We start from the raw sequence: 15415 nt of genomic DNA, 5'->3' as shown, positions 1-15415 counted from the left end.
TGAGTGATGAGCAATTTTTTTTTTTTTTACAAAAAAAAAAAAAAAAAAAAAAGTTCAATCGTGTTCTTGTTTGTAGTTTGTGTTTTTTTCTCATGATCAAACCTACATATACAGGGAGTTGGTTAAACATATCATTCTCATTATTGTTGTTATTATTGGTTTCCAATCATTTAGCCTTGAGAATGTACATATATATGAGATTCATGTAATGATATATTTGGTTCCTATCTTTTCAGAACAGTCATGATGTGGATATATATATATATATATATTTATATATAGCTCAATTGTTAAATGTCCAAATCGCCACACAGCCCAAATTGGTAATTTGTGGCATGCTAATGGAGTAATTATTTAGTAATCTTGGATCATTATACGGCACTGTCTTTAAGAAGAAAAAAAAATTTACTTGTGAAATAATACTGGCTCATTTTTGTGAAATAGTCCAAAGACAAAAAATAACTCATCTACTAATATATTTTACAATTATTCATTTATCGTGAGTATCACAATAATCAATTCCCAGCCCACAAGAACTAAAAGCTATCCACTATTTTAGCATTAAGATTAAAGGATAGGATAATTCAGCAAAATGGTGTTATACAAACAATTTTTTTTTTTCATAAACTTTTGTTCTAAAACCAATGTGATATTATCATGTTTGCATTTCAAAATTTTATTAAGGTATATATCTATTCAATTTATAAAAAAAAGCATTCATAGAAAATCCTTTAATATAGCATTTTTGGGCTTATGACAAAAAAAAAAAAAAAAGCTGGGGAACATAATGATGAAAATATGTATGTGGGTTTTGAGCTTTATGTGTTCAGACTAAGACTGCATGCAATTATAAAAAGCAAAAGGAAGAACTACAAAATCCATTGTTCTGCGTGTAGAAGTCCTTTACACTTTTATTTATTATTTATTGGTCCTTATAATTGTAACAAAATTTCATTTTGATCCCTAGAATATAGTTTTCATCAATTTTAACCTTATACTTCTATTTTCGTTTTAATATAGTCCCATGGTCATTATCCGTTAATAGAAAATCAAAGTAAAATTCAAATGAAACTATAAAAATCACTAAAATGCTGACGTGAATCGTACATGACATTTTTTAATGACAATTAAAAAGGTAAACTACATTAAATTCTTTTGAGATTTAAATAAAATACAGGAAATTCTATAAGTTTGACATATTTATATTAGGCTCCCTTAATTTCTTAATTCACATTACACTAACCTATTTTCATCAAAAATGCATTAGTCATATGGATGAAAAAAATATTATCATTCCTTTTATACTGAAATGTATATTTTATCTTATTTATCTTATATATTCACATCATCTACCTTGGTTTTGGTCCCTTTAACCTGAAAAAAAATAAATACATAAACAAATAAATAAATAAAATAAAAATAAATCAGTATAATTATATCAAAATTATAAGGCTCTTTGCATATTCTCTAAATTTCAAAGAAGGTCAATGTAATTTATCCAAATTAAAACTACAAGAGGCCAAATTGAAGTATAAATAAAAATAGAGATACCATCGATTTAATATACAATATATATATATATATATATATATATATATATATATTCTATTATATAAAATGCAACTTATTTCATAAAATTTGTCATGCAATTTCAATTTCTAAAAAACTGCACAACAACAACAGCATGATTTTTTCAAATATTTTACTTTGTCTAGCAATTACTTCAAGTATCAAAAAGTAAAATCAGCAAATCAAAAATCGACCAAGATGGTCCTTTAAAATTTTGCCATGATTTTATTATATCCAAAATATCAATTTCAGATCAAACTGCTTTAAGCTTGGTAAATGCCATATAGGTAATCCAAAAAAGGGTCCCTTTCCTTCATCTGAATTTGCCAAATGATCCTTATATTATTCTGAAAATAGCCGTTGTGCCCCTCCCTTCTTCATTGAAAAGCTGTGTAGCCATTAAAAGGGTGGTATGTGTCGTCTTGTGCCTTGGTAGTCAGTGTTTTTTATCCTCTTCTTGATGTTCGGTACTATCTCTCTTTGTTTGTTCATTCATGGAAGGACTTGACAACTTTGGTTTGCAGACCATGTGTTTTTCAAAATTTTGGACAAGCATTGAATGCAATTCTGAAAGAAATTGGACCTTTATTCCATTGTTGCTTTCATCAACTAACAATTAACCCCCATCCTATTCTATACATTTTTTACTTTTTGGTTATTTACATTTGAATTGGTTGTGATTTTTAATTAATAAAAATGTGAAGCATACACAATTTTTGTATAAAAAACTAATATATAAAAAATAATGCGACAGTGATATTTTTTGATGAACAAATTATATTTTACAACAAATTTTAATTTGGTCTTTCATTTTTTAATTGTAACAATCAATCACTTCCACTTTTGAAATAAAAAGCAATATAGTCATCTTGTTAGTCTATGCTAAATCTGTCCATAAAAATTAACGATTGAATGTTAATTTTCTTATTCTTTTTTCTTCTTTATTATATTTTCTTTTTACTTTATTTTATATTTGTGGGTAGAAAAGGGAAGGTGGTGGCCATGGATGGTGGGGAAGTGCCAAACAAGGGGTAGTCAGTGGTAGTGGATTTAAAAAATACAATAGAGAAAGAAAATACAATGAATATATAAGAAGAGGAAAGAAAATTATAAGTTTACCCTAAAAATGTCTTATATTAGAGTCACATTATTTTGTTAGCAAATCTAACACTAAATTAACGGAACAATCACATTGCAACTTGAGTGAAAGTATAAAGGGTTAATTAGTACAATTGAAAAACGAAAGACTGAAGTGAGATTTGACGTAATTTACAAAATGCAATGTTTAATTTACACATCTATAATTATTAATCACAATAATTTGAAAATGAATCTCATTAACTTATGAGATAAAAATTGTTTAAATAATTTAAAAGAAATTGATATTTTTTACTTGTCAACCTTTAACTTGAAGAAAAAAAAATTATACTAAAAGATCGCAAAGTATAGTGTTCAATGAAGGTGACAGGTTAAAAAGTGTTTTGGAATGGGAATTGTTGGTGAAATAGTGTTCTTAAGGATGATATTAAAAGCTAATTTAGTGTTTTCATATCATTAGTCAAAGGCTCAAAGCCAATCTAAGCTATAGTTGTCGTCCAAAGAAGACAATAAAAAGATCAGTATTAAGACAAAGTTTTGTGTTATTTCTTGAACTTTCTTTCTTTTTTCCCCCCTTTCCTCAACATATTCTAATCAAGATCAATCTAAATAATTCTATCATCCTATTTGGTTTGCATGCATGCCACGTGCCCCTCCAATATATATATATATATATATATATAATTAAATACACTTGTAATATCACGACATTACTGATATATCATCATTCAAAGCATTCCAATTGTTTAAATATGTAAATATTTTAAATAAATACAAAACACAAAGGTGAAGAAGTCAAAAATATGTGAAAAATATAGATCAATATGGAAAATTATAGATACTGTCCAAACATCATGTGACATTGTGTACTTGATATTCTAGATCGATGAGAGACACAACACAAACTAAAGTTGCTGTGTTTGGATGTCATGAATTTAGATATAGATTTAAAGAGGAGAAACGAAGGGGAAAAAAAAAAAAAGATGGATGAAACTTAACTACAATTCATTCACATTTCACACACCTTTTTTTTTTCCCTTCTCTAATTTTTTTTATCCAAAATCATAATTCAAAAACAATCTAAGTGAATTATTCTGTCTCCTAACTTTCTAACAAATATTTGTTAACATATTTTGTACAAATTTTCACTTTATGATTAATTTAAAACACCACATAAATAATATCACGCAATATTCCAATAATAGTAGGAGTGAGATGGAATACAATAGGCATGCAGAGCGGTTAAACCCAAGTTCACTTTTGTGTGTTAAAAAGCAAAGCAAAGCAAAGCAAAATGTCACTTCAATTACTTTAATTAAAGGAGACAGACAATCCTTTTTATTCTTTCTAAAATAAAAATGAAATTGACTGCTGTTGTTTTTCATGGTTTGTTCTACTTTTTCTGAGTTTTGTTGCCACTGTTTCCCAATCCTTGAAAAGGTTACAGAGAGAGAGAGAGAGAGATATGCAAGGTTGAGTCTTCGTTACAAAAGTTTAACAAGGGTCAAATGAAAACTCAAAAATCAAAATAATGAGATGATTTTCACTCCCAAAACCCAAAAGCAAACCAAAACATGATTGAAATCCTCTAATGACTCAAAAATATCTATATCAAGATAACCCTATTTTAAAGCAAAAAATTACCAGGAAATTTTTTGGAACTTAAATGATATGATAATTATAAATCACTGATTTTGAATTTTGATTAAGTGCTACAACCATATGAAACCATGAAATGAACAAGATCAGACATCCAAGCTACAAGTAAAAACATTACATGTTTTGCTAACAAAAGCATATCCTATGCCATTAACACAAAATATTTTCTAACATTGGAATCAATTCTTCGCCTGAACAAATTAAATAAAAAAAGAAACTAGGGAAAACAGAAAAGGCATTTACAATTCTGAAGATTGCAGTTTGCAGCCCTACTTTAGCCTAAAGATGTTGATAGTGTTTAATGTGGGTGATAAATGACTTACAGTTGACACGTCTGTGATTATCAGCATGCGGTGTACTTCAATTCCAAGCCAACCGCCAGAAAACATTGCTTTACAGAAGTCAGTGAGGATTAGCCCTGAAAGGCATTTGCATTGTGAGTATTCAATAACACAAGCGACTTAAATCATGGAAAAGTATAACGATCAACCATACACCAGACCTTATACCTGTATTTTGCTATCGTTCACAAGTCATGGCCAGCACATGTAAAATAGTCCTTCTTGGGATCCGAGCCAAGCTCCCTGACTATAATCCTGGCTGTATACTTCTCTTTGATTTTGCATTTCATCGTGAACTCTTGGAAGTTCTGTAGAGAAGTTGAAGGATATTATTGTTGAAGAGGGAAAGAGAAATGAATCAAACATCATCTAAACAAATGGAGGGTGAGAGGATGTACCTTTCGGCCAGCACACAATTGAGGGGACAGAATCCATAAAATTATCCTCAAATAGCAGTTCACCAGACTTAATACTCCATAACCGTAAATTGCAGTCCTCTCCACCTAAGGGAAATATATTGATACACAAGTTTAAATTTCTAAGAACTGGCATCAACAAAAGTGCATGCATTATTAGCATGGAATGCTGGAACAGACCTGACATGAAAAATCTTTCATATGGGTCAACTCCAAGCTGTATACGAGTATGGGAATTCATGTTCCCTTCATAAGATTGTAAGGGCCCTCTCCGGATGAGACGATGATCATAGAGTCTGATCTGCAGACATGAACGCCCAACCCAAGCATTAGCTACCCTATCATTGCTACTTTGCACCTTAAGCAGAACTCAGGTGAGTGTGCAACTAATTGGAGAAAACAAGTAATGCAATCCAACCAAGAACACATAACAGGGGGACTCATGTAGTGGAAAGGGTTTCAATTTTAGTTAGAAGAAGCATCAGAAACATTTAACTATAAGTCAACTTAATCAGCATATTAGACTGTAACTAGAAGCTTTAGCAAAGAGAGCAGTAATGAATGCATTCTCTATTTAACTTAGTTTCTCAACAGCAAACAGATTTGTACCAAGCATAAAATAGAGAAGAAAGAAAAGACAGAGTGGGATATGATTTTTTTTTTCCCCTTCTTTTTTCCTTTCCACATGGAAGAGGAGGAACCGCCCGTGGCGAATGAGGGGGAAGATGTGTTAATGAGGTTACCAACATAACTAGACAAATAAACTTGCCATCAATTTTATACTATGCAGAAACATGTTTTCCTAATATAATCTTCTTCATGAACTAAAGGCAATAACAAAGACTTACTGATCCATCCATGGAGCTTGACAAGAAGTATCGATCATACAACTGAAGTGATGCCAAACTACGATTTCAGAATAGCCGCATTTTAATAAAAGAATTATAAAAAAAAAAAATAAAGGAATGAAAAACAACAAAGTGGTACCAAAACTCACTAACCAGGAGATAGATGAAGGCATATATACGATATCAGAGTGAAGTATGTTGCCTTTCAGCTGCACAACATGAGATTTCAGAGTCATCAATATGCAGAATTCCATCAAAAGACTGATGTGCATTGACACCTAAGATGGGTATTAAAAATTTTAAAAATGCTCAGGAGAAGGAACAGGGTTACGCAAACATTTTATCCGTGCCCTGGAATATAGGAAAACTTATGTGTTAAAAGATTTCAGCAGTTAACTCATCATCAGACATGAACATGCAGAAAACAAATTAATAGCCAGAAGAGAGTTGTCATCTCCATTTAAATATTGACAATTATTCCAAGAATTCAATATTCAAGATTTAAATTTTATCATATAAAAACCTTCAATTGAAGTACATAACCATTCTTCTAAAATCATGTTTTAGGCCGGTGCGTTGGACTTCTCAAAATAAATTTTATATACTAAGAACCAAAAAATCAGAAAAAGAACAAAAGTAACTTTTGTAATAGAAAAAAAGTACCTCGAACCACTGTTTAGTAAAATTTTGAGTGATTCTACTTGAAGGCTTACAAGTTCCACGAGAAGGGTAAGGAATTCGGTGCCTAGTAAGTCTAGCAGAAAACTCTTCTGATTTTTGGCGAGTATCAACTGTCACAATTGCTCCATTTCTTAAACCACATAAAACAATCCGTCCCTGCAACAAGAGATGAGTTTGTTACATTGAAATCATATAGTGATAGTCGTTCACCACAGACAAAGGTCATGTAATGATAATAGATAAAAATTATCAAATAAAAAATGTAATGATAATATATAAAAGTACAGTAATGCCATTTATAAATCTTGAGATGAGGCCAATATCTACCAAGGAAAAAGTTGGTGGCTTGATTATGCAAAGCCTGTTAACTGTTGATGTGTAAATTCTGAATTACATATGGGTGCCACATGGAACCTAATGGAATTAAGATTTTAGTCGAATAGGTTTTATGTCAAGTTTTCTTTAGGTTAATGTGTTGCAAATACTTTAATATGAAGTTTGTGTAACTTCAGAATTCTTAACTAGGCAAAACCAAAAAGAAAGAAAGAGTGATCCACTTAGTGATCCAAAAAAATAAGGAAGCAGACGTGAAAAATAGACAATTTAGAAACATTTGTATGGAATCTTAAATGTGGATAATTACCGAATGATCAAGTTGTAGTGACAAAACATCACTTTTACAACGAAACACCCATGATTGCACACCAGTTTCCAGATTTACCAAGGCAGCTCCAAGATCGGTGCCTAAACCAACCAAAAGTAAGAACCAAACAAACAGGAGCAAAACATGAAATATTAGTCATTTAACACAGTCCTGATTGTCATTTTCAATAGGGCCACAACCTGTTAATGTCATTACTACTTATGAACTAATGAAGCATGCTAATAAAGGTAAAACAAAACCTATAGTAAAAATAATAATCAATAGATAAAAGTGCAGAACTCAAACAGGAGCCAGGAATGAACATGTAAATCTTGGGTAACTTAAACCCACCACCCATGCCAAATGAATTTTGACATGGATTTCCAGTACAGGGAAATATGACAATGTTGTATTTGTATCCTCTTATATATGGAGCTTGTGTATGAGCTATGGGTGTCGGGTGTAAGTATGAGGGTCTTAAGTGTCGCATCCAACTCAACATGTTGGACATATATAGCATACCTTTACCCTAAGTTATGGAATTTATGTCTTTAAATTCTAATTAGTGTTATGTCATAGAAGTATTTGTGCTTCTTAGCCCTTACCCAATTGTGAGTGCGGGACAAGGGTACTTCACAAATTTAGAAGAGGTCGTGTAACATAAGGCATAGGCATTAAAACTTTGACAATTTCAACAGTACAAGAAGAAGATGCTTTCAAACTAATGGAGGGAAGACAGAGACTATAATTTCATAATAATAAAATCAGATGAAGACAGAGAATATTATAATTTCATAATGATATTACAAAATCAGATGAAGGGGATGGTAAAGAACTTGCCAACGACGGCTTGACTCCCATCAGAACTGCAATCAGCAGTCCAAACTGTACAATTGAACAAAGTAACCTTGGATACTCTTCTCTCCAACACAGGGAGATCATAATCTAAGGGATCGCTGAGGTTCAATACATTGACAGATCCACCAGATGTTTCTGATCCCAGAGTGGTTATTCTGTTCTTTAGTTAAAGTCAGTCAAATGTCACAAGAAAAACATAATTTGCATAATAATGTATGTCACATTGACTTGGGTAGTGTCTGGTGTGGTGGAGTCCAGAGGTCACACCTATCAAACTTCAAATTTAAAGGTACATGACTCAGCCAAAAGGGATCATATAATTTTTATATTTTTAATATATTATGTGAAAAACATATAGAGTCAAAAATGCATTTTACTCATTTTATAGAAATTATAAAATATTATATACATATAGTGAAAATGATAACTACAAATATAAGAAGTGTCCGATGGAGTGTATCCCACACCCTTGTCCAAGTGTCGGTGTGTCCAACATGGTTATTTGATTTATTTGAAAAGTCTATGTAACATCGATAATAACTTGTACTACTATAAAGACAAAAGCCACAATAAGTATAGTAGGTACACCATTTTTTTTTCCAAAATCTACCCTACAGAAACTTTATGAACCAATTAACATGCCAAAAATCTAGAGAAACCAAACCTAGGCTTGGAATCCAAACAACCTTTGGCTTATAACACCAAAAAACAACACAAGAGGCTTTAATTGCCACAAGGGAAGCTTCTACAGCTTAAATTTCTGTACACCCTATAAAAACGTTGAATATTGAGGCAAAATGAAACATATCGACCTTTGGGTTTCCAGGCCTAAAGTATGATAATATACACAACATCGACTGTCTATCTTGTTTCCGCACAACATACATGCTGAGGACCCTCCAATATCTAGAGATGAGATGATCAAAACATATACTTACTTACTGCATCAAGCAATTAAGAAACTCAATTTCATTACAAACAGTAAGACAAGTGCTGATGAACATCTAATATCACTGAAGGATACAGAACATGTTGCATGGATGAACTCTCAGTATTAGAATGTTTCCCGCACATCTTTATACAAGATATATTTGAGGACATAAGCATTGAAGCTCCTGGAGGCCTCCAAAGATGTACAGGTACTTCCACACACACTTCTCGTTTTCTTGTATTGAGAGGCCATACGCAATCTGGCATGAATTTGTCCCCATAATCAAATTGTTGCCCAACTTTTCCGACTTCACAAAGACTGCAAGAGCAAGGTTGTTAAAATCGGGATCCCATGTTAGGTCATTGGAGGTGTTTACAGGATCGGATCGTAAAATTGCATCGAAAATCGTAAGATTCTACCGAAAAAGACAAATTACGTAATAATTTAATTTAAATAAACATTTCTCAAAAAATTTATACAAAATGAGCCTATATTCTATTAAAAAGAAGTGAAGATATTGTGAAAAATATAATACTCCATGTAAAATGTACATATAATATTATACAATAGAAAACTCGATGATAAAAGTTTTGTGTTTCATCAAAAAAGAATGTGAAAAAGAAGAATTCTATAACAAAATACTTTACAATCTACAATAATGCATAAAAAGTAAAGAAAAAAATATTTAACAAAGTTGGATATGAAAATAGATTAAGAACCCAAAAGATCGACTTAATCGGATGATAAGGTTTGTCGTTATTATCCCTGGTGGAGCGGATTCGAGTCACAAAAATAGTCTTTCCACAAATTAGGATAAAGTTACAATCATCTTGCCCTCCTCAGACTCCGTTAAAGCTAAGTTTGTTTTTCCGACTACTTAATTTTCTTAAATTACCGCAATATTCAAATGTTTGTTTTGCTTAGTCTATTTGATTCAATACTACTTAATTTTTATTACTTATTTTGACAACATAAATTGGTAGTTAGACAACAAACATAAAATTTACAATAAAATATGTTATACAATACAAAACAAGGCTTGTAAATTGGATCAGATAGGATCGGATTCGGATCGGGATTCCATGATCTTATAAGATCCCATTACCAAGAGCGAAATATCCTACCTATAAAGAATTTTTTACACGATCCGGATTGATTGTGCCTAAATGGATCGTAAAATTGTAGGATCATAAGATCCGGATTGGGATTCTGATAACCAAGTGCAAGACCACCAACCTTTAAAGATGATAACTTATAAAAGACACCATGAAAATATGAAGTCTGGTTACAACGTATTGTCAATGAAAACATTCTGACAGTGATAGCAACAAGGATATCATCAGTAAGCAATCACATAGTCACCAATAAGACAAATAAGAACAGAAATGCTATCTTCAGAGAATGAGAACAGAAGTAGAAATCTATAGGGAGCGGGAGTACTCCACATAAATGGTTTTAAAAATATGATAAGAAACGTAAAAACTTCCCACCGACCTTAAACATACCTCAAGTAGCCACTTGCACTGCCTGCTAACAGGATGTCTGTTCCAATTAGGCCATGAGGCATGCCTATATTAACATGTATCTGTTCCAAAGCACCATCACCAATACTTTTTGTCCCATGGTACTTCCAAATCTGTTATGCTTAAAATATCAATCACCAAAAAAAAAAAAAAAATCTCATAGGAGGAGAAACTTACAATGAAACAGACAACAAAATAACAATTATTTATGTCACTTTCTCTAAAATAAAATACTACATAAGGTTAAGCAATGAAGACAAAAGACGAAAGACACCTCTGACGCAAAAATAAGAACAAATAAATACAGAAAAGATAATAGCAAGTAGAAACATTACACTACATGTTAATGTCAAATCACATGGGTTACAACACAGTCAAAATCACTTAAAAACATTAGGATTCATTTCCTAAAAGCATACCCACATAGGAAAAGAATGAATTTGGAGGAGAAAAAAAAATAATCATATCTCTCTCCCAAAAATTTAAAACACAAAATAGAAAGGTTAAAACAACCAAAATAGATGAGAGATGTAATGTAAACTTCTACCCTTCATCTTCCAAGAAATAGAATATTCCAACGAACTTGAAGCGCATAATACACAATTGGAAAAGGCTACAACAGAGGAGCACAGTACAGTGGTTCATGTTTAACCGCAATTCATGAATACATTTTCAAATCACTTTGCCCCATCTATTGATTTTGTCATTCCAAAGAAATTTGATGGCACAATTGGAACGATCAATCTGCTAATATCTTCTTTACTTCCCTAACTCGAGAAGCAAGGAAGACCTCATCTTAAGACTTCTCAAAGAAAGCTACAAATGCAAGCTCTAAGCTTAAGGAATTCTATACTTCAACACTTTAAAACTCAAGGTCAAGTTTTTTTGAATGCGGAGGAGAAAATGACAAGTATGAAAAGAAGAAAAAGGACAAATCTATAATGGCTTTATGTAACGATGTTATGATTAATATGAGTTTTTTATTTATTTATTTAGGTATTTTATAGATTCAAATGTTGTTTGACATATTTAATAGTCTTTTATTTAGCTTTAGTAGTTATGGTATTTGGGATCTATAGAAATTACAGAAACCTTTCTGGAAATTGAGCTATGCATACCAAACCTTAAGTTTATGCAAGATATTATAATGAGACTTAGATGCAATGATAATAACTGGCTAATTAATCAAAGAACTGGAAAAATAGTATATTTAAGATTACAAAATTAATCTACTACAGACGTACCATAGGTTTAGATGCATGTGTTTTTCGGTATTCCTCCTGAAAGTTGCACTTCCCTTTACTGGAAGTGATTACTTTACCATGCAACTCTCTGACCCGGAGTAGCTTGGCTGTTTTTATTCCAATTCTCCTACATGGCTTGTTTACCTGCAATAAAATGAGTAAGAAAAAACCCAAACTTTTCAACAACCCAACTAAGGCATAACCTCAAGTCAAAGCGGGACTCAAAGAAGGAATAAAAGCAGCTACTATAATAGATGATCATCAGGACTCAAATTCATTTACAAACACCATGAGATCAAAGACCTGGGTTTTGTATTACTTATATTTGAAAGAGTACCTTCAAAGGTGGCACTCACGATTTTCCTTCGGGTTATCTTTCTCTCATCCCCAATGGTTCATTAGCAAAATGGCTAGCTATTGTTATATTTTAGCAATGAATAATGGCAAAATGCTATATTTCAACAATGTTGCCCAAATGGTGACTTTGCTATTTTTTGGCACAACACTCTCCCTCAATTTACTCTCCCGTTTCAAAATAACATACTACATACTATACTACACAATCAAACTTTATTGACTTAATTTAAAGTTACATATGGCAAAATAAAACAACATAAGACAAAATCATCGAGAAAGTATAAACGGAACATAATAATCTGAGTTGTTGGACGCTTGTTCGTTCAATTTTTTTTTAGTGATTCTTGCGTTTAATCCGTTCTATACACAAAATTCTAGAGTTTCTATTAAATGAGGAACATGGAGGTACGGCAATAGGGAAGAAATAGCCAGTAATACGATAACTAAAACTATAGGTTCTATAGCAGGATTAGGAACTTTGAAGTGGAGATTGCACTTAAAAAGACGAAATCAAATAAGGCTTTAGGATCCGATGATATCCCTATTGAAGCTAGAAGGGTTTGGATAAAAGGGGGTTGCTTGGTTGATTAGGTTGTTTAGCAAAATTTTGTTACTAGGAACATGCCAGATGAGTAGAGGAAGAGTATTTTAGTGCCAATCTATAAGAATAAAGGAGATGTCTAGAATTGCAACAACTATAGAGGAATCAAACTAATGTGTCATATAATGAAAGTGTGGGAGAGGGTGATGGAACGCCGATTGCGAGATATAACAGAGGTGTCAGAGAATCAATTTGGGTTTATGTCTGGCAGGTCAACAATGGAAGCGATCTATCTTTTGAGGAGAGTAGTAAAAAAGTATAGAGAAAAGAAAAAAGACATTCATATGGTATTTATCGACCTTGAGAATAATAGAGTGTCCCGGGATATAATATGGTGGGTATTAGAGAAGAAATTGTTACAAAAGGTTACATTGATGTGATTAGGGACATGTATGAAGGGGTGGTGACCACTATTAGATTGCCTGCTAGAGAGACAAATGAATTTCCTATCACTGTAGAGTTACACCAAGGATCTTAAGTCCTTGTCTTTTTGCTATAATTATGAATGAGTTGACGAGAAATATTCAAGATGGCGTGCCATGGTGTATGCTTTTTGCAGACGATATCGTGCTAGTGGATGAGACTAGGGAAGGAGTTAACACAAAGTTGGAGATTTGGAGAAAATCTCTTGAATCTAAAGGATTCCGGATAAGTAGAACTAAGACAGAGAACATGGAATGTAAATTTAGTAACAGTAACAATGAAAGCAGAGGAGAAGTGAAGATTGAGAACCAAAAACTACCTAAGAGTGAATATTTTCACTATTTAGGGTAAATTATCACAACAACGGGAGAGATTAATGCAGATGTGGAGCATAGGATTAAGGAAGAATGGTGTAAGTAGAGAAGTGCATCTGGGGTATGTGCGATAAACGAATACCCAGTAGACTAAAAGGTAAATTCTATAGAACGGCTATTAGACTAACGATGTTGTATGGGACAGAATGTTGGACAACCAAGAAAAAATATATAGATAAGATGAGTGTGGCTGAGATGAGGATGCTAAAGTGGATTTGTGGCAAGACTAGACAAGACAAGACAAGACAGGACAGGACAGAATTCGGAATTAGTATATTCGGGAATAAGATAAGTTAAGAGAAAATCGATTGAAATGGTTTGGTCATATTCAACGGATTGGTCATATTCAACGGAGACCAACAAAGACAGTAGTAAACAGATGCGATACTGTAACAGTAGATGGAAGTGTTAGGGGACGGGATAGGCCGGATTAACTTTGGCTAGTGTTGTAAATAGAGATATGGATCTAATTAATTTGACTAATAAAATGGCCTTTGATAGGCAAGCACGGAGATAGGCACGCATGGAGAAGAAGGATTCGTGTAGCCGACCCCCATTTGATTGGACTTAAGGCTTGGTTTGGTAAATTTCTGCCATTTTTTAGGAGATATGAACAGTGCTTCTCAAATACAGTTGGGAAGAAAAATAATGATTCTGACCAACTTTGTTGAGTTATTTAGCTAGCAATTGAAGAGGAAAATTTTGAACTTTTGCTATTTTTTAACAGTCTATCACAAAACAGACATATATATATATATAGGCAAATTGGTATCATGATTAAGTACAAAAATACAAGTATGAAAGTGGGTAATTAATGAAATTACCAGATTGGACTTGGATAGAGACTTTGGAGCAGTGGTAGAAGAATATGAAGTCGAAGCAGACGAAGAATTGCGAGAAGAACCCGGAATTGGGCCTTTGATAGGGAAGTACCTGTTCTTCTCCGCATCAAAATAGAACCCTGGAAGATCTACACCCATATACATACATAAATATATATATATATATATATATATATGTGAAATTATTTTTTGAAAAAATCACATACACACAGAGAGGAAGATAGATGGAGAGAGAGAAAACCTTGTGGCATCTTTGGAGAGAGATAGAAGGATGATAAAGCAGAACGGAGAGACAGAAACAGAGAGAGAGAGAGAGAAGCTTCGGAGAAAGAACGAGGTCGAAGGCGGTGCCGTGGCGGCGATTTTTGTAAAACAGGCGTCACCCGGCCCGTCCAAAAAACCTTCCTCTTTTTAATTTGAGAAAAATAAGGGTAACTAGCACTTTTCCTTGTAATTGTAACAATTACACTGACCTCTTTTATTCTTATAATTATTATCAAAATTCTTTTATTGTTAAGATATTTAACAAAATTTATTGATACCATATAAAAATTAATGAAATTACTTATTAATTATTTTATTTATTTAAATAAGAAATTTCACTCACCTCTCGTAAAATTTTACATATATATATAGGAATATAAAAATGATTCATGACCTATGGGCGACTCGAAGTCTACCCGTAGTCCGAGATAGGCCGGGCAGTTTGGGCCTGGACCCGAGTCTAGTCCAAGCCCCTGGACTTGGGCTATCATTTTGAAACTTAACTCGTGGGCCAACACATCGGCTCGCTGAAGGCCCTCTCAAAGCCCGACCCGAGGCCCAGTGTCTTTTTTAATAAAAAATAATAAAAGTTTAGTAGAAAAAATTTATAAAAAAAAACAAAAAAATTATCAAGCTCACCCAAGCCCGAGGCCAGGTCCACCAGGCCAACCCGCTCAAGGCCTGAATACCCCTAGGCTTAGGGCTGGGCGTGGGTCTAATTTTTTGACCAATGGGCCGGCCCG

General features: G+C 32.8%; 1 protein-coding gene across 2 annotated transcripts; it reads right to left on the bottom strand.

Moving 5' to 3' along the window:
* Nucleotides 1–3406: 3406 nt before the first annotated feature.
* On the bottom strand, nt 3407–14870 carry LOC114291285 (Transducin/WD40 repeat-like superfamily protein). 2 transcript variants are annotated; one of them, XM_028235335.2, is made up of 14 exons: nt 14650–14870; nt 14391–14536; nt 11812–11955; nt 10550–10680; nt 9138–9362; nt 8096–8268; nt 7256–7356; nt 6595–6768; nt 6085–6140; nt 5932–5989; nt 5264–5384; nt 5066–5170; nt 4836–4975; nt 3407–4744 (listed from the first exon to the last, which is right to left on the bottom strand). In XM_028235335.2, the coding sequence occupies exons 1-13, from the start codon at nt 14657–14659 to the stop codon at nt 4860–4862; spliced, it is 1560 nt and encodes a 519-aa protein (XP_028091136.2). In that variant the 5' UTR covers nt 14660–14870; the 3' UTR covers nt 3407–4744; nt 4836–4859. The 2 variants fall into 2 exon arrangements, with proteins under 2 accessions (XP_028091136.2, XP_028091137.2); XM_028235336.2 differs by lacking the exon at nt 5264–5384 and having other exon boundaries at nt 14650–14860.
* Between the last annotated feature and the right edge of the window lie 545 nt (nt 14871–15415).

The sequence above is a fragment of the Camellia sinensis genome, chromosome 9 (genome assembly GCF_055761805.1).
Source record: "Camellia sinensis isolate YWXY chromosome 9, ASM5576180v1, whole genome shotgun sequence".
Taxonomy (NCBI): Eukaryota; Viridiplantae; Streptophyta; class Magnoliopsida; order Ericales; family Theaceae; genus Camellia; species Camellia sinensis.
Note: the sequence above shows the minus strand (reverse complement) of the source record. Positions and strands in the feature narration are given on the sequence as shown.

Excerpts from the sequence above, each read along its gene's own strand:
- LOC114291285 (XM_028235335.2), bottom strand. Across the intron at positions 5,171-5,263 it reads TGAAAGATTTTTCATGTCAG|GTGGAGAGGACTGCAATTTA; the intron begins GTCTGTTCCAGC and ends TATTTCCCTTAG. Across the intron at positions 4,976-5,065 it reads AATTGTGTGCTGGCCGAAAG|AACTTCCAAGAGTTCACGAT; the intron begins GTACATCCTCTC and ends ACTTCTCTACAG.